Source organism: Thrips palmi, unplaced genomic scaffold, assembly GCF_012932325.1.
Source record: "Thrips palmi isolate BJ-2018 unplaced genomic scaffold, TpBJ-2018v1 HiC_scaffold_5, whole genome shotgun sequence".
Classification (NCBI taxonomy): domain Eukaryota; kingdom Metazoa; phylum Arthropoda; class Insecta; order Thysanoptera; family Thripidae; genus Thrips; species Thrips palmi.
In genome coordinates this window covers 4648307-4665944 of record NW_023144632.1, presented here as the reverse complement: position 1 = coordinate 4665944, position 17638 = coordinate 4648307, and the positions used below count along the sequence as shown (strand labels likewise).

Sequence of the window (17638 nt, the reverse complement as noted above, 5' to 3'; positions counted from 1 at the left end):
TCGCTGCTGTATACATGGAGGCGTCCTGGGCAGTTTACACAGAACAATAGACGTTTGACAGTTATTTTATGAAGGACGTTGAAATGGCTGCTTGTTAATGGAGTCTTGATCTATATGTCTGGGTCTAAATAATCGGCACTAAAAAGTTGCATTGACCATGACTTGACGATTTCCTCTTGATTTTGTGGAAAACGTGCATCTTATGCTGTCCTTTTAACGCTTTATGGACTGGGGTACCGTTACCTTCATTTTACCAACACAATCCTAGCATTACAAACTGTGAAAGACGACTGAACTCCTATCCTAACGCAATGACAACATCATATTTTTACATAAATTTTATTACAATGTGGGATATATATGTCACTTCTTTTATTGTTTAGTACTGAAGTACTGTCCACTCCATTCCTCGACGACCCATCGATATGTTGAGGGCTCCATGACATTTTCTTTCATTAAGTTATGGACGATTAAGTACTTGTGCTGTAGTATTTGTCGCTCTGTATGGTTTTATGTGCTGCAAAGGTATCTTGATGGCAAATTAGAGATCCTATCCCATATGTTTGCAACTCGCGCTCTGCTCCGCAAGTGAATGTTACTCACTTTTTTTATTTTTCTAAAACTTCACACTTCATTTTAAGAAACTTTGAGTTTCATCCACTGAATGAATAGTATAAAATGAGAATTCCAAATTCATAGTCTGCACTGTATACCTTTTTCATTCCCTAAAAAGTTGTTTTGTTTCTTGGCATTTTCTGTATCTGAGCACTTTGACTTCTGATAATTCATAAATCTCCAAAGAAACCAGTTATGATTCCGAATCGTAACTGTCTTAACGAGTTTGATTTTTCAAGCGCCCGCTGTGCCTCGCTGCTCGGTAAAACTGTTGGCTTTTTAACGCGGCGAGGATGGACAAGGGAACAACCAGAGCCTTTTAAAGAGAAAAAAGGGGTGGGGGGGGGGATGGGACTGCTTGGCCAGCTGCCAAGCAGGTGTCTGTTAAGGGGACAGTGATTCAATACATTCTGGCGATTTGCTCAGTTGGAGAATAATTTTGCTACAGCACAGTATTTTTTTTCGTAGCTTGTTCTTACCTATTCCTTCATTTGTAGACTACTGCAGTTCTCTTCACATTATTTATTATTACTTGACTTGTTTCTTTTCGTCTTCACAACAAAGGACATGAAGTTGAAAGTAATCCTCTTACCTCGGTGTGCATCATCAGTTTTTCATTCCTTAGACTCCAATCAAAAAGTACATATAATAAAAATAAAATGGATTGTTTTACAGTTTTTACAGTTTTTACAGTTTTTACAGAGCACTGCTCTGTTTACGCATTTTCATCGTACTGATTCTTCCGACTTCCTGTCCGGACGTATTTCTCTCATGCAATGCAACCAATGAATGAAACACTGCTGCGCTGGCCGCCCTCTGAACGGGTCGTGTTGCTCCAGGGACGCCGTCGCCTCGCAAGAAGCGCAACAACTCGACGCCGACCCGACAGCGGTCCGGCGTGGACGCGGCCGAGAAGAAGCAGATCCTGCAGCAGCTGGTGTCCGGCAGCAGCCTGGACGGTGAGCCCCTGCTGCTGGACTCGCTGGGGGACTGCAAGGGCTCCTCCAGGGCGTCCTCCAGGAAGGCGTCGCGCGACGAGGACGGCGGCACCTGCGAGACGTCCTTCAGCATCGCCGGCCTGCCGTCTCTCGGTGAGTGGATTCGCGCCCCGTCGTGGCTGCCTTCCAAGCGCTCCCTTTCATCCCTTCCATTTCTGGTTTTTCCTCTAGTCGGCCAGACGGCCGTCCGCCTGCGTGCCGCCCCTGGCCACTGGCCGCTGTGGCACGCAGATGTTGCCTGGCCTTTACCTCTTCACTAATGCCAACTTCTTCTTTCTGTGTGTTTGTGTGACATAGCATTTCAGCCTCTCGAGCGGCATTCCATTTTACTATTTGTTGTAAATACCTTCTCTCCTGTCACCTCTTGGTTTAAACTCTTCCAGCTGCTCCTTGTGTGGATTACTAATTTCTTACCTCTCATTAAAGTCGAATTTTTTTTTAGAGTTTTTCTTCTCTTACGGCGCGCATCGTAAGCAAAAATAACGTTCGTTGTTGTTTCTTTGGCTTTTTGAAGTTTTGTTTTTTGGTTCTTCAACGGTGTTTCAGTAGTTATGCTGTGGTTGCATGTGAAATGCTATGTAAAACCCGACCAATAAAGGAAAAGATTAGGTCGGATTATAAACATCGGAGTGGCCCGTTCCCATCTGGTACCACTTGGCTGTGCTCCCCTACAAAGACAGAGCTTGGTCCATGGCTGTTCGATGTTGAAGTCAACCTTTCACATCAACGTTAAACTAATTTTTTTAAAGTACCTAAACATGTATACTTCTAAAAATTACTTCTAAAAATCAAAGAAAATTCACTAACTTCGCATAAATAACGTCCGTAAAAAGCATTAAAATGATTGTAACACGATTGGTGACCCAACGCGGTCGATAAAGCATCTCTCAATAAGCCAGAGCTCGTGACGTAGCCGAGAGGGCGTCGAACAGCTCTAGCTTGGTCCTCGTCTCGTCGCCAGGGTCGGAGCCTCCGCACAAGCTGGAGAAAAAGGTCACTTTTGCGCGCCTGCTGAACAAGGTGTCGGCCGAGATAGAGCAGAACGCGGGGGCCGCGGGGGCGTCGGGGGCGTCGAGCCCCCCGCAGTCCACCTCGTCGAATCCCGGCACGGGGTCCGGCACGGGGTCCGGCACGGGCAGCGAGTCCCTGTCGTCCCTCGACGCGAGTGCAGGTCAGTACGGGGAGCCCGACACACCCTGTAAATTTGCGGCGCCTCCCTTCTAGCTAGAGCGGGCCGGCGCCCCGAACCACCCACCTACCTGTGCCCCCTGTGCCCCCTGTGCCACCACGCAACAGGCGAAAGGCCCCGCCTTGCCCGCCGCGCGCGACAACATTGTACTATCTTTTTATGGCGTTTTTTGTACATTCTTCCTGTTTCCCTCGCTCGTTTTTTCTCTCGCTTTGTTATTGTTCTTCTTCTTCTTCTCCTTCTTCTTCTTCTTATTCTAATTATTGTTGGAATCCACCTGCTTGCGGCCAGCGCTGCCTTCGTCACGAGTTCGTTGCCTGAATGTACTTTACTCGCACGTGCGCGGTTTGGACCCGAAGTGGGACTAGTAGCGCAACCTAAACTCCCAACCGCCCAACTCAACTAAATATGGAACAGTTTTTGTGATTTGAGTTTGATTTTTCGAGCATTGTTATGTGTTGTATAACTAAATCCTGTAGCTGTTAAATGTAGACCACTAGATCGGTGTTTTCCCTCTAAAAGTTTTGTAAATATCGTTTTTTTTTTGTATAAACCCTTTTGTCTGTTCTGATCTGTCTACCTGCTGGTTAGGAGCCTTAAACGATCAGTGAGTATAGATTCGTACACCCACACAGCGTTTTAGGTCCAATGACACTGGAACACCGCGAGGCTGTAAGTTGGTCCTCCTCCCAGACTCGCCTCGGTGCGTGCTCCGCGGTGCTCCGCCCTCGCTCTGCCGGCCTGCCCGGCCCGGCCGGCCCGGCCCGGTCCGAGGTTCGCCGCCCGACAAAATGTGTTTGTTGGCAGGCGACTCAGCGCTTCAGCCCCTGTTGTCCAGCTCCAGCCCGGTGAGGGGCGGCGGCGGCGGCGGCCGCCCCCAGGGCCGCCCCCAGGGCCTCGCAGGGTCGCGAGCGGGCCGAGGGGCGTCGCGGCGGTTCAGGCTCTCATGAGGTTGTCAACTTGAAAAAGATAAAAGAAAACTCCGAAAACAAATTAACGAAAAAAAACAACACAAACTCCGGCACAACATAATCCTTGTCTCTTTTCTTTCTGTTTCTTCCCTTCAATTTTTCATTTGTTTATATTCTTAGTTTTCTTCCCTCTAATGTTTTATTTTTTTATTTTTTAGTCTTTATCGGGAATTTCTAAGCAAAAGTCTACTTCTGTTAGCGAGACAAGCGTTGTGCCGGGGCAGTGTAGCTGCCGCTGAGCTGCTCAAGCCGCTACTTGTCGCTTGTATCTATCTGAGTGTTGTGTGCAGCCTGCTGCCGCAAGGGCGGCACGGGGCCTACACTGCAGTGCTCTGCAGGCTGCGAGGCTCGATGGTGTGCTGCCGCGTGCTGCCGCGTGCAGGGGCTTGAGGCCGGCATTGGGCACTGCGCGGGGGCCAGCCTGCGGACCCTGCGGGAGCCACCGACAATGCCTGGCCGTATACCGGTAGGGACACTCACCCACACACCCGCCAGCCCACATACACTCGCATACACACACACGACACGTTGTGAGGTCACCATCCCAGAGAGAAATAGAACGTTTGCAATAGACGCCGATGCCTCGTCTTCATCGATATGCAAGGACCATAATCACCTGGAAAAGATGTGACTTTACCCGGCGCACGATGCATTTTCGCGATATTGACGTCGATTTGAAGTAGCTTTTCTCTCCTGGCATGGCGGTCAAAAGATTGGCCAGGGGCCAAGAGCTCTTCGAGCCTGTCCTATTGCCGGGGTAATTTCTTTTTTTGTTTGTCCGAATCATGCTCACTTAAAATAAAATAAAGGAATACTTGACTCTAGCGCCGTAGCTAATCACATCCCCCGAATTCAGTGTAAAATAATTACCCCACGCACTTGAAGTTGTAACCGTAATTAAACCAAGCTTACCCCATTTAAAAAAAAATGATTTGGAGTATTGACAAGCGCTGCTGGAGGCCCGTTCGGTGTTGCTGTAGTTGTGCTTAGGACTAATTGCGCGTACCACTTCAAGTGACTGTAATGTGAATGTGTTATGGATGTTAGCTGATGCATGCCTTTGTAGCAAAACTAGTGGTTTCTGTAGATGAGTCGCCGTCGGATTCGTGTGCCGCCATCGTCATCGTTACTTCATGGCCTGACAAGGCGTGCAGGCCTTTGCAACGAAAATGTTGTCCACGCCTTCCTCTAGTTTGCAGCATGTTAGTCGGCGTTAGTGGAGCGTCTGCTTCAGGCTTCTTTACCTTTGGCCGCGCAACTGGCCTGGCTTTTACCAGTGTGTACGGATGTGTTCGCGAATGGTTCTTGCCATGACGTACAAATAGTCTCGTTTCATTGTGTTTAGTTTCTCTGTCCATCCATATCTCTTCCACCGGCCTTTTGTTTTCTCAAAACTATCTTACCTTCTTCCCCTCGCTCTGCCTTCTCTTTCCTTCTTATCTTTCACTGTGTCCCCGTCTTTTCCTTTTTCGCCCATCCCTCTCCCATTACCAAACATCGTTTGAGTACTTTGTGTTTGGCACACGGTTGGCACCCGGTCGGCACGTGTTGTAATGGTAGGAAAAACGTAGTCGCACGGACTCCAGGCCAAGCCAGCGGGACGGATTCGCGTGCGTGATGATTGATTGCAAGGAATCCTCCTCTCGTGACACCCTGTGTTGCAGTCTCATTAATCAAAGGCCACCTAGTCCTGCAAGGCACCCAAAGGCGTGATCGTCCCACCAAACCCTCCCACCCCTTCCGCTTGCGATTGAGTCAAATGTAGTGACGTTGGTTGACGTGGCTACGCAGGTGCGGAGGTCCACCGGCGGCCCGCGCGGCTGCACAGCCTGATGCGCTTCTACGACCCGGACCTGGAGGACGCCATCACCTCGGACGACTCGTCGCACCTGACTCCGGCGACGTCCTCGAGCGGGGCGCCGGACTCGCCGCCACTGCCCCGCTCCCCCAACAACACCCCGACGCCGTCCTCGACGCCGACCTCGTCCACCATCGAGGCACGTATTTGGGTTGTGTGTTTGTTTTGCTGGGCCGCATTCTGTTGCTGACCGGCGTTGCTGCTGCAGATGACGGTCCTGGACCCGCTGTCGGCGTGCCAGCAGCGCAACTTGAACAACGTGATCCAGCTGGAGGTGCCGATGACAGGCTGCCGCAACCTGTCCCCCATCCGGGAGATGCCCACGCCGCGCCCCACGCCCCTGCCCACGCCGCTGCCCTCCCCCATGCCCACGCCCATCCCGTCGCCCATCATGCCCCGGAGCGGGATGGGCCTGCTGGCGCCCGTGCCCTACAGGGTGAGCCTCAGTCGCGCAGCTCGCGCGGTGGCCGAGCCGCGGAGTAAAGCCCGCAGTCGCTGACGCCGTCCTTCTGCCAGCAGGGCAGCCACGGCAGCCACTCGCCCAGCTCGTCGGCCAGCCCCTCGTTCCTGTCAGTGTCGCCGAGCAGCCCCACGCCGTCCGCCGTCACGACCTCGCCGTCGCCCGGCAGCCTCAGCCCGTGCGCCGTCACCCTCGTCATCCCGGAGGTGCGCGTCGAGCAGCCGTCGCCCACCAGGTCGCCGACGTCGTGGGGCTTCCACCCCGGCTCGCCGCCGCCCCAACGGTCGGCCCAGAGGTACGGCATGCTGCGCTGCCGCGGCCGCGAGGACACGTCTCGACGACACACTGTAACCGTCTGCTTGCAGGTCCCTGGAAGTGGACAGCCCCGTGCTGCCGTTCATCACCATCACCTGCTCCACGTCGGAGGCCGAGTCGGACATGGAGGCGACCTCCCAGTCGGGCGGGCCCGCCGACAACGGCATCCCCGGCATGTGCTACCTGTCGCCCTTCTCCATGTGCACTCGGAACGAACGCAACACGTCCGAGTCCAACTTGTCGTCATCCGGATACTCGTCCATGGCGTCGCCGGGGCCGTCGCGCTGTGGCTCCAGCAACCCGCTGTCCATGTCCACCTCGGAGGTCGAGGTTTGTGTCTCAGTTCACTATCTTTTAGATTGCACCACCATGCACCCAACCTAAATGCGTAAATGGTCTTAGACCTATGCCTACACACTAACTGTAAATGTACTTTTTGGTGCGTGTGCCTCTGAACTCCGAGCGGCTTTGTACGTGTTTTCCCATGGTTCCTACGAGACCGACACTGTCTGCACTGACGTCTCGGCCGGTTGGTGCGACGTTCTAGGCACATTTAAAACCCACCAGCGTCTCTGACGACTACCATGGCCGTGCCAGCGAAATTCAGGGCGTACACTCCTGTGAAAATTTGCTCAAAACTGTACATATTTTGCATTTAGTGTGTGATGCGCATCCATTGATGTGGTGCGAGCGTTTTGCCTGGCTTTGAACCGAGCCGCTTTCCTGCATGCCCGCAGGACCCTCTCCGAGACTCTCTCCGAGCCCCCCGCTGCGCACGCCTCGGCGCACGCTGCACCTGCCGCGTCTGTCGCGCCGCCTTGCGCGCCGCCTGCTCAATCCGTGTTGACGGCCAGGTGTTCCAGGTCGAGGATGGCTCCGCGTGCTCCGCGTCGTCCGCCGCGCTGCCCCTGGCCGGCCTGCCTCGAGGTGCTCACGGCCACCGCGCGATGCTGCTGCGCTCGCCCGGGTCGCCGTGCCAGGGCCGGCCCGCCCCTTGCATGGCCCAGCCCCCGCCCACCCGGCGGGCGTCCGAGGGCACGGCCGTGGACGGCGTCTTCTACCCGAATCTCCGGCGGCCCATGCGCGGGCGCTCGGACTCGGAGACGCTGTCGGACGACGCCGTCATGGAGTCGCAGGACGAGGGCTTCGCCACAGACACGCGCCAGAGTCTGAGCACGCTGCAGCCGGTGAGTGGTTGTCTGGGTTTGGTGAGGGCGCCGCGGTGCAGGCCCCTGATGGCCTGACGGCATGGGTTGCAGGACGCGGCCGCGGAGGGGGTCCCGGTGGCGCCGCCTCGCCGCGCGCGGCATAGCCTGGACGCCGCCATGCTGGGGGCGCCGCCGGGGATGACGCACCTCTTGATACCCTCCATCTCGCTGGCCGACCCCCTAGACGACCCCCTGGAGGTGGAGTCCCTGCTGGCACCCACGTCCCCGGCCGATACCTGCACTGCGCTCCTCGGCCCTGCCACCGACCTCGAGGACGTGTCCATCGAGGTGGCTGGCGGCGACCTGGACGTGCCCATCTTGTCGCTGCTCACCGTGAGTAGCATCGTGCGCGGTGTGCGTGCGTGCGGCACAGGCGCTTCAGCTTCCCTAACGTGCGCGTGACCCGCAGCTGCCCAGCATCGTGGTGGAGGGCGACGAGGGCGAGGCGGGGCCGTGCGGCTCGCCGAGCCCCGTCAGCTCCCGCAGCGAGTCCCCGCTGTCCGACCTGCCCGCGGGCTGTGAGCGATTCTCGCCCGCCTTCTACGGCCGCCAGCTGCCGTTCACGGACTCGGACGGGCTGTACGACGCGCCCAGCTCGGCCGGTTCCGCCACGGGTGAGTTCGGGGTGGACGCGGCTGCCGAGGCCTCAGCCGGCTCACCGAGCGGCTCACTAACCCCGACCCGCGGCCGCATAGCCTCCTCCCGCAAGAGTGCGGCGGGCCGACGGCGCGAGCGGCGGTCCCCGACGGTGCGCTCCGCGGCCAGGAGCCCCCCGCCGCCCAAGCTGCTGCTCGACGTGCCCGACGGCCACGCCCACCGCGACCAGAGGGCAGCCGGCTCGCCGCGCAAGCCCTCGCCCAAGCGGCGCGCGCGCAACGCCAAGTGCGCTCTCCCCGCCACCTCGTCGTCCTCGGACGAGAGCCTCAACTCGATCCGGTGAGTGGCACTGCCACTGGCAGTCCGAAGCCGAGGTTCATCTCAACGGGCCGTTGGGGATATCTGAAAGCTCATCCACTTTCGTTTGCAGCGAGGTGAGGCCCACGTCGCCGTGCCAGTCGGAGCGCTTGACGTGGACGAGGACGCCGGAGCCGTGCAGCCACCCGTCCACCGAGGCTTCCGGAGAGGAGACGGGAGAGGTAAGCGCGGATGGACTTCGTTCAACCTTTGTGGAGGTTCTTACTGCACAGCAAGCATATTTGGATACCAATGATTTGTTTTCCGTGGTTTTATTTAATTATTTGACGAAACTTTTGTTTTAAATTGGCGGCTTTTAAACTGTTTTTGGGGCTTGAATTGCCGTTCCTCCCTGGTTGTGGCATGGGGCGCATGGGCCCACGGGGCCTTGATGGACAGCGGAGCGAGACTCAGGTTTGCCTTGCCTGGCCTTACCTGGCCTTGCCTAGTTGACAGTGCTGGCGCTACAGGCGTGCGGATGAGCAAGGCCTGCCGAAGTACAGCCGGACGCGTTGCCGCGTTCGGGACCCCCGACCCCACTCCAACGAGACGCCGGAATCTCCACCTCTAACTGGGTACAACGTAGCGCCAGCGCCACCCGATAGACGGACAGGCTCTCTGTCCTGGATTCTCGTACCGCTTGGCAGTCCCCAACGCGAACCTTGGTGGCCAGTTGCCCTGCTTGCTCCCGTTAGATCAGTTACATCAGTCGGATCAGTCTGTCTTGGGAACAAAAATAATCTTCCTCGTGTTTGACGCCACTGCTCGTGCCCGCAGGACGCCAAGTCGGCCCCCAGCCCGCGCGGCAAGCTCGCTGCCTCCCACGCCGCCACGCACGCCGCCACGCGGGACGACTGCCCATCCAGTCCGCTCAGCGCCAAGCCCAGCGCCAAGCCCAGCAGGAAGATCAGTCGCCTCAAGACCATCGGGCACCAGATCAGGTCCGTGCCGCACTCCGTCCCGCCTTGTGTCAGTAGAGCGCCCGCAATCGGCGGGGTAGGCCGGCCCGCAACGCGGCTGTGTCGCGCGGGCCAGGCTACCCTGCGCTTTGCAGGCGCCCTGCTCGCGTCGCGTCGCGTCATGACGTCGAGGCCCTTCTTGCTTGGCCGCAGGTTCCTCCGGAGGCTGGAGAACAGCTTGTCCAAGCGGCGGCAGCGCATGTCCGAGGCCCTGAGTCCCGGCGAGGCCGACGCCGAGGCCGACAGCCAGGACGAGGAGGCCGGCGCCATGGAGCCGCTGCTGCCTGCGTCCGGCACGGTGCCCGTGGTCGTGGCCGCCTCCGCCTCGGCCGGCACCTCGGCCACGGCCGCCCTGCCCTTCTCCGCCACCGTGCCCTTCTCCGCGTCCAGCAGGCAGCGGCACCACCGGTTCCGGCCGTTCGCCAAGGGCGCCGAGTCGCTGCTGGTGCCGCGCGACCGCATGACGAGGAGCGTCACCATCGTGCCCAGCACGGCCAGCGCCTCCTCGGAGCACCAAGCGTGCCGCACCAAGCCCAGGCACACCGACTAGGACTAGGGCCAGCCCTTGGGCCAGCCCTTGGGCCAGCCCTTGGGCCAGCCCTTGGGCCAGCCCTTGGGCCAGCCCTTGGGCCAGCCTGCACCCAGCTCCGACATGAGCTGTCAAATTGTGATTTAGTTTTTTACTCGCTTCCTGGTCCTGTTTCAGATAGCGCACAATCAGTTGCAGAGCGCAGGGCGCACCCTGGCTGGGCTTTGGGTACGCCAAGGTAAAGAAACTGGTGTTAAATACTCATGAATAGGAAGTGTACTCCAATGTAAATAAACTGTAGAGGGAAAATGCACATGTCTAATCATGCACTCTTTGGCAGTGCTTTCTTCAGAAATTGTTCAGTTTCAGTATATTGTTGTTGTAAGTATCCTTTGTCTTTCTTTATTTAGGGAGTTCTGTTTCTCTGATATTTTTTGCTTAAAAACTTAACTACTTGCATATGTTTGTTGTTTACATTGAACTAATGGTAGTCAATAGGTATATTGTAAGTAGGAGATGGTAAAAACACTCTATTACTCTATTACTCTATGCTAGGAAATTGGGGCATCTATTAGTGTCATTTGCTAATGGATGCAGATAATTTGGGTTTTAGAGAAGCAGACATGCCCTTTTTTCTCTTTAATTTTATAAATTTACATGAAATGAGATTGGGTTGTGATAATTGATCTGAGAAAGTAGCCCTGTAAATATTCTAAGAAATATTGTACTAGAGTTTACCCCTCCAGGGCATAAATATTTATGTTAAAACAAGAAACAGTAATCTTTCCTGCATGATGTCTATACATGTGGAACCATGACAAGATTAACAAGATTAATAAGAATAAGTACCCTTCCTGCCTACCTTCAATGTAGATGACACGTTATATTCTTGAATAGGATATCAGTGAGCTCTAGGAGGTGTAAACTCAACTGTATAGCTGCTCATAACTAATATTAATGAAGAAACTATTTAATTAAGAGTATCATAATATTTCTTGTAAATACAGAGATGCAAAAGTTTCCATTGCATCATTTTAATATTTTTACATTGTTACAAACAGATTGTGGGTTCTTATATTCCCATACTTAGAAGACGTTGCTCTGCTGAAACGAAAAAAAAAAGTATGTAAATAAGAGTTTGAGGGCTATCAGCTGTAGCATCGAGTAATTTGAATTGTGTGCGAGGTACTTTGAATTATTCCTTCTGTTAGTATACTTCATATTGCTCTTCATAAGCACTGGTGATGCAAACGAGTATTTTCTAAATACACTTTTCTTGCCTTCATATTGCAATTGTGCTCTCCCCTTCTAATGCTGCCACGATTCATTGTTTCTATTAATTGTTGATTACTAACACAGTTGTCAAGTATTTATGCAGTTTAAAAAAATTTGAACATTCCAATAATTTCCTTGTGAAATTGGATTGTTTTCAAAATTGACCATTGAGAATGAAAATCTTGTGCACTGTGTTTGTGTAAAAAACTGAAATGTAAAACGGTGAAGTAAAACTCAATCTATGAACATCCTGTAAACAACTATGTTCAGCTGTGAAAATACTGTGCATCTCTTAACTGGCCTCTGGTTTGAATCTTTCGCTTGACACCCCTTTGTTTTTTGATCACAGTTGATAGAACAATAGAATGATTGCACCACATGTCTAGACCCAGCAATGTAAAAAATGTTACAGGCACAAAGGAAAATCGTCTAAAAAAAACAAATTTTTTAAAAAAGTTCCGGTAACTAAGCTATTGATTAAAATGGATCCCCAGGGGTATATTGGACCAACTTAAGAGCAGGCCAGATGTTTTAGTTTGGAATAAAATTTAATTCAAGGCAAAGAGAAGACATAAGGCTTAAAAAACATTACTACTTTGTGCGTAGCACATTTCTCAAAGTAAAATCACAATTTTGTTTCCAATAAGCTGTATACATTAAAAGAAAGCAATATCAGTAATAGGGGCTTAATAATAGATTGCATATTCAAATCTATGTTCTTGATGTTTTGATGTTTTAAAATTTGCTACAAAATCAGAAGAGGGCCTAATTCAAAGAAGATGAAAAGAAAACAAGAACTCATGAGTAGTGAGTGGTATTGTGTTCTAAGATTGGTTTCAAATGTTTCAAAAAAGACCAGATAACTCCTTTCTCCCTGCGGAAGGTGATTGTAAGATAAATGTGATGGGAAGGGTGCTCTTCAGAATGTATTCTCTGGACTGTGATACTTAAAATGCACAACTTAAGTAAATTTTAGGAGGAGAATATAACTTTAATGTAATGCTCCTTAAACACTCCCTACTTACGAATCATGTTAAATTATTAAAAACCTAGGCTCTATCACGGTGAGCAAAGGTTTTAAGCAGATCTTTATATATGATAGCAATAATTACTGGCTCATTATTCTTGCTGTTGTTCTAAGATATGTAATGTTAAAATTGCTTTGAAAAGGCTACTTTGAGGGAAACACAGAATGTCTGGATGTTTTCCATATTGTTGTAGTACATGAAGAACTTAATGATCCCAATAGTGGTTGTTGGCAGCAAAGGTTACATCAAGTAAGGTTTCTAACTCATACTGAAGTCTCACGCTCCTCAATATAATAATAATAATAGCCATTCCAGATGCAATGGACCTCAGTACTAACAAATTGGATGTCTCCACCATCAAACAGTGCCACTAAGCTAGAAATGTGAAAATTACTCTCGAGTCAGAGTCAGAATGAATTAAGAGACAGAATGAGTCAGAAGCCTCAACTTAAAACAGATGTGTGTCTGACTAATGGCAGCTCAACCCACTTTACATAGAACAAAAGAAACGTTAATGGCTGATATGTTTCTTTTAGCGATTCATCCTTTCTGAACATGCATTTAAAAATGCAAACATAAATTATTTAAAAATGCAAACATAAATTATTTAAAAATGCAAACATAAATTATTTAAAATGAACAAAATTGTCATTGTACGACTATTGACACTTCCAAATGTCTCAGTTAAAAACTGCTTACTTTCTTTCTTTGCACTCACAACAGTGTGACATATATTTTTTTGTTTTTAGTAATTGCGTTTGGACACATCCAGTTGCTAGCCCTCTCTAAATAAAAATGTAATTTTATATTATTGATATGATGCACATTTATGTCTCTTAATTAAACTTACTTAAAGTAATTATAGGAATGTTGGATCTGGCAAAACTTGATAGACAAGTGATTGTCACTTATTCCATAGTTCATTGGTATTGTGAGATAACTGACTGCCTCTTCTATTAAAATTGCACCAATCATAAATTTGCAAAGAGCCTACAGAATCCTTGAGTTGCATTTCGCATACTTTTGTATTATTATTTTTTTCTCACGTTATGTAAACTTGATGAGGGAACAAAATAAACAATGATGATTAAGTTTTGATTATTATTTATCTGTGAATCACAATAATTATTGAATAAACTCACACATAAGGAGTGCATTAACAATTCAAGACAGGTCTTGCATTAAAATTGCCACTCATTTGAAATAAGTAAGTAATTATTACTTAATTAATGACAAGACTTAATTTTGCCAGTCGGTACTGATAACTTTGAGGAGAGCGTATGAGGACTGGGATACCTCTACTTTTAAAAGATGAGGGTGGGTAAGGGGGGACAGACTTGACCCAGAGCATCATCATACACTGTAGAGAGGAGTAAGTGATATATCCCACACCACAACCTCTTGCTTCTGTGAAGCAAAAATCACCTGGAGGAACAAAGGGCGATAATAGACTTCAAAAGGCAACAAAAAGCATTGCAAAAGTGTCAGAGTGTCAAGTGTTATCAATTCACCTTTCTGCACAAACCCGGCAACTTCCCTACTGCATGAGTTTCTGATGGAGCCAAGAGAATTGGTGTTAAGTAACCAAAGTTCCTCCATTTTCTTGTTGTATGCAGATACCAGATCCTGAGTTGGAGAAAGCTTCGACTTGTGGGGAATTGCTTTGGCAGCAACACTCCTGGTAATGTCCTGATCACTAATCGCATTCTCTGCATTTCTTTTAGAGCGAACTCTTTGCCTACGTAAGCGTACCAGCTCACTTTTATGGTCTTTCCTCATTTTTTGTCTTACTTCCTGAAAAGTGAAAAATGCACACAATATAAAATTCAATCAATATAAATGCACACATAACTCACCAAACCTCCGTGACAATCGATAATAGATATCTGAAACTGCTCACATGATTTTTGTCAACGTTTGATGGTTCTATTGGCTCTATCTTCAAATCCTTCAGTAAATTAACTACATCTTCAGATGATGGAATACAAATCAGAGATAAGTCATCTGTTAATCCCCTGTGCAATGCTTCAACACGAACTGTTAACAGAGCTTGGTCTTGGTTTGGGAAAGTCGGGAAATGGGACAAATGGTTTCCCAATACAGTTCCATTATTCAAATCTGAAATGAATTGCAACACTATTGAGCATTATAAAATAAAATGCATGTGAAATAATCAATTTTTGTACTCACCAGGCAACTTCTTTGTCAAAGTTGACCATGTTTCCATGATAAAATTATGTATTTCTTCTAGCTTTTTGAAATCTCTGCACACAAAGTAAGATGAACATGACTCAAACAGATGTTGAACTGGCTGATCCTGGGAAGCAGACCAATCCCTAATTAAATGGCCCCACTGACACTGGAAGGGACACGCTACACCCAATTTAATGTAGTTTGGTCTTTTATCTGGAGGCAATCTGCATTATGAGAAGTAATTCAAAATTAGTAAGATGAGTGTTAGGTAAGAAATACATGCTACATTTACAATCATACCTAAAGTACTTTTCCCTCAACTCCTTTCCTGTCCGGCATGCTTCTTCTGTTCCCGCAATGGAATCAGGAGGCAAGAACTCACATTTTCCTCTCTCTAATTCATGAGAGGAAGCTTCTCGCAAGCCTGCCGGTCTTGCACTACGGAAAACAAAAGCTAACCAAAATGGCATAGCCCAGCCAGCTGGCAAAATCACATCCCAACCACATCCAAACCCTGAAGTGAAAATAAGGCACATGGTTCAATACATTAAAAATTTACACTGAAGTCAAGGTAAGATACCTGGAGGAAAATATTGTGAACCTATGTACCTAATCGCTTTTCCATGGGGTTTTTGCTGCCAGGTCTCTGAATGAGAATCAAAGGAATTTCAGTTTTTACTGAGGTTGCGAGGCTGGTACTAATGTTGGCATTTCCTATCGATTCTTCGTTTTCATCAGAAATTCGCAAAAGACCGGGAACAAGACTTTTTGACCTCAACTTATTCAGTTCTGCAGTCGAAAGTTTGGATTGAGTAGTGGTGTCTCGGACATGGGAAGACCAAATGCGACTAGAATTAGAAGGAGGAGGAGAACAGGGAGCATCTTGAGCTGAAACAATAAATAAAATTAAGAATACTCAAGAATAGTGAGAATGTAGTGGCATATGAACTTTTCACCATGACTAGCATAATTATGCACCTAATGACTACTCTACCTGAAGTTTGGGCAACTGCCTTGGTCCTCTTGTCAGGAATTTGAAGTCTTGGGTCCTTGACCAATAATGAGAGAATAATCTTGGGTGGCAACTCAGCAGGGGAGGATACATTTGAAATAGAGTGCCAAAAGTTGTGGTGACTTTCTCCATCCTTGTCAGGGTCAAGAACTGTGGACATGGTTTTATCACAGTGAGGCGTATCATCATTTACAAGCTGTAAAGCTTCTCGTAAAACTGCCTGGGACAGTGGCCCTGTCAATCGAAACCGGTTGAGTGTATCTTTTAAGAGAATCATTTGAACACTTCCACATGAACTTATGTATTTTGGAGTCCTTTCAAAAGGAACATTTCGGGTGGCAAGCTTAATTTCTTCAACATTTTTTGGCTTTTTATCTTCAGTCTGGATCCTCATCCGTTTAAGTGGTCGTGTAGACTCTTCACTTTGTGAAATTTCATTTTCTGTTACAGGCATCAAATCCTTTGAAGTTACGATGTGCAGATGGAAGGTAGAAGTTAAAGCACTGATTACATGTTGATAAAATGAGGGATGAGCCCACAACCACAGACTCCGCTCATCTGAGGTGGGTGTGTCGTTTGGTTTCCAAAAGAACAATAGAGTCCCAATGGGCTTGTAAGGATATTTTCCATCTTCATAAAACATTATCTCTCCTTCCCTGCAACCACCAGTAAGTGACACAGCAGCAAATGTCAAACCACAACTTGAACTGGTGTGTCTTGAAAGTCCAGACACAAGAGTATGGAATGGTCCAATCAGCTCAATGCAACAAAGGAATGAAATATCCTTGAAAATAGAAAGACAATTATTCATCACTAAAACTAAACCAACACTCATAGTAGTTTTACTTCCACTGTTGAGGATGATACTCACTTGAAGAAGGCAGTGATTGGCAGCTGCCCTATAACATGCTCTGTAACTGCGGTCATTTGGAAAATGTGCAAGGCGATATCCCCAACGCTCGGTCATATGAAACCTTTTAGCATGCCATATATGAGTTTCTAGCCAGGTTGAGGACCGTTGACGCCTATTATACTCATCAAGCAAATTTGAAGGCCTCCTTCTATGTTTCCTGCTTGGAGTCTTGTGCTTAGTCACAGGCCCACCTGAGTTCTTTAAAAGCTGCAAGGCAAAGAAGGAGAAGGACATTTTAGGATTTTTTTAATTGATAAGACATTCCTGTGCCAAATTGAAAAAATAAAAAAGGGTACCTGTTGAGAATATGCTGCTCTCAGGCCTTTGGGCATACGTTTGACATTATAACTCATTACACGTCGACGCATGTGACGAGGTAACCGCTGGAAAATTAGATTCCCTGTCTTCGCTTCATCTGAAACACAAGGATAAGATATTTTAGCTGGAACTTATTTTAGAGACATTGAAACAAGCATTAGATAAGTGAAAATTAATTACCCAAAGCTTGACTTAAAGCAGCTATTTCTTGAGCTCGGGCTGAAGCAAATTTCAATGTATTCACTTCAATCGGGACTTCCATGTCGCCACCCAGGCGAGAATCAAATTGCGGTTTTGAAGCCATTTTAGGAAACTGAGATTTAATGAGTAAAAGAACAAATATAATATCAACTAAGAAGAGGTTAAAACTGAACTACTGATAATGTGCACAATAATAAATAAATGTAAAACAAATAACCAATACAAACCTTTCAAAAATATTGAGAAATCAATATAAAGACATAGTTATAATGCTACATTCAAGGCGTCAATCACATGTTCATGATTAATGATTTGGTATCTACTTCTAACCACAGCACCGCGTGCGACGCGACGTGCGGTGCGTGTTTATTTACATCTTAGTGGTAGCTAAGTTTTTCATATTAAGAGGTTCTAAGGGAAGGAAAGATGAAAAGTTCAGTTGTACACTCTACGCCCAACGCCCCTTTAGGACTCTACCGCCTTTTAGGCCCTCCCCAGAGGAGGTTTTCAGGACTCCTTGGACTAAGAAGACTCTAATCCGTCTCTGTCTTATCCGTCTACCCTTGGACTATGGATGTGGACCTATGGATCTTAATCCTAGGTCCATCTGGTCTCTCCGAAATCCCGGTACCTTTACGACTC

General features: G+C 48.7%; 2 protein-coding genes across 2 annotated transcripts in view; one reads left to right on the top strand and one right to left on the bottom strand.

Moving 5' to 3' along the window:
• Window positions 1-12746, top strand: part of LOC117650784 — a 40842-nt gene extending 28096 nt beyond the window's left edge. The window contains exons 22-35 of the mRNA XM_034394387.1: window positions 1455-1871; window positions 2509-2784; window positions 5565-5770; window positions 5840-6067; window positions 6151-6386; window positions 6457-6736; window positions 7261-7593; window positions 7666-7947; window positions 8024-8550; window positions 8642-8750; window positions 9346-9509; window positions 9681-9859; window positions 12502-12608; window positions 12666-12746. Of these exons, the coding sequence (XP_034250278.1) occupies window positions 1455-1871; window positions 2509-2784; window positions 5565-5770; window positions 5840-6067; window positions 6151-6386; window positions 6457-6736; window positions 7261-7593; window positions 7666-7947; window positions 8024-8550; window positions 8642-8750; window positions 9346-9509; window positions 9681-9859; window positions 12502-12608; window positions 12666-12746 (3425 nt within the window). The remainder of the gene's footprint in view (window positions 1-1454; window positions 1872-2508; window positions 2785-5564; window positions 5771-5839; window positions 6068-6150; window positions 6387-6456; window positions 6737-7260; window positions 7594-7665; window positions 7948-8023; window positions 8551-8641; window positions 8751-9345; window positions 9510-9680; window positions 9860-12501; window positions 12609-12665) is intronic.
• Window positions 12747-13440: 694 nt separating this feature from the next.
• LOC117650345 (ribonucleases P/MRP protein subunit POP1) lies at window positions 13441-17395 on the bottom strand. Its single transcript, XM_034393708.1, has 11 exons — window positions 17224-17395; window positions 16976-17108; window positions 16774-16892; window positions 16436-16684; window positions 15547-16348; window positions 15162-15440; window positions 14853-15066; window positions 14550-14776; window positions 14260-14477; window positions 13871-14153; window positions 13441-13784 (listed from the first exon to the last, which is right to left on the bottom strand). Exons 2-11 carry the CDS (start codon window positions 17097-17099, stop codon window positions 13582-13584), a joined length of 2718 nt encoding a protein of 905 aa, XP_034249599.1. The 5' UTR covers window positions 17100-17108; window positions 17224-17395; the 3' UTR covers window positions 13441-13581.
• Between the last annotated feature and the right edge of the window lie 243 nt (window positions 17396-17638).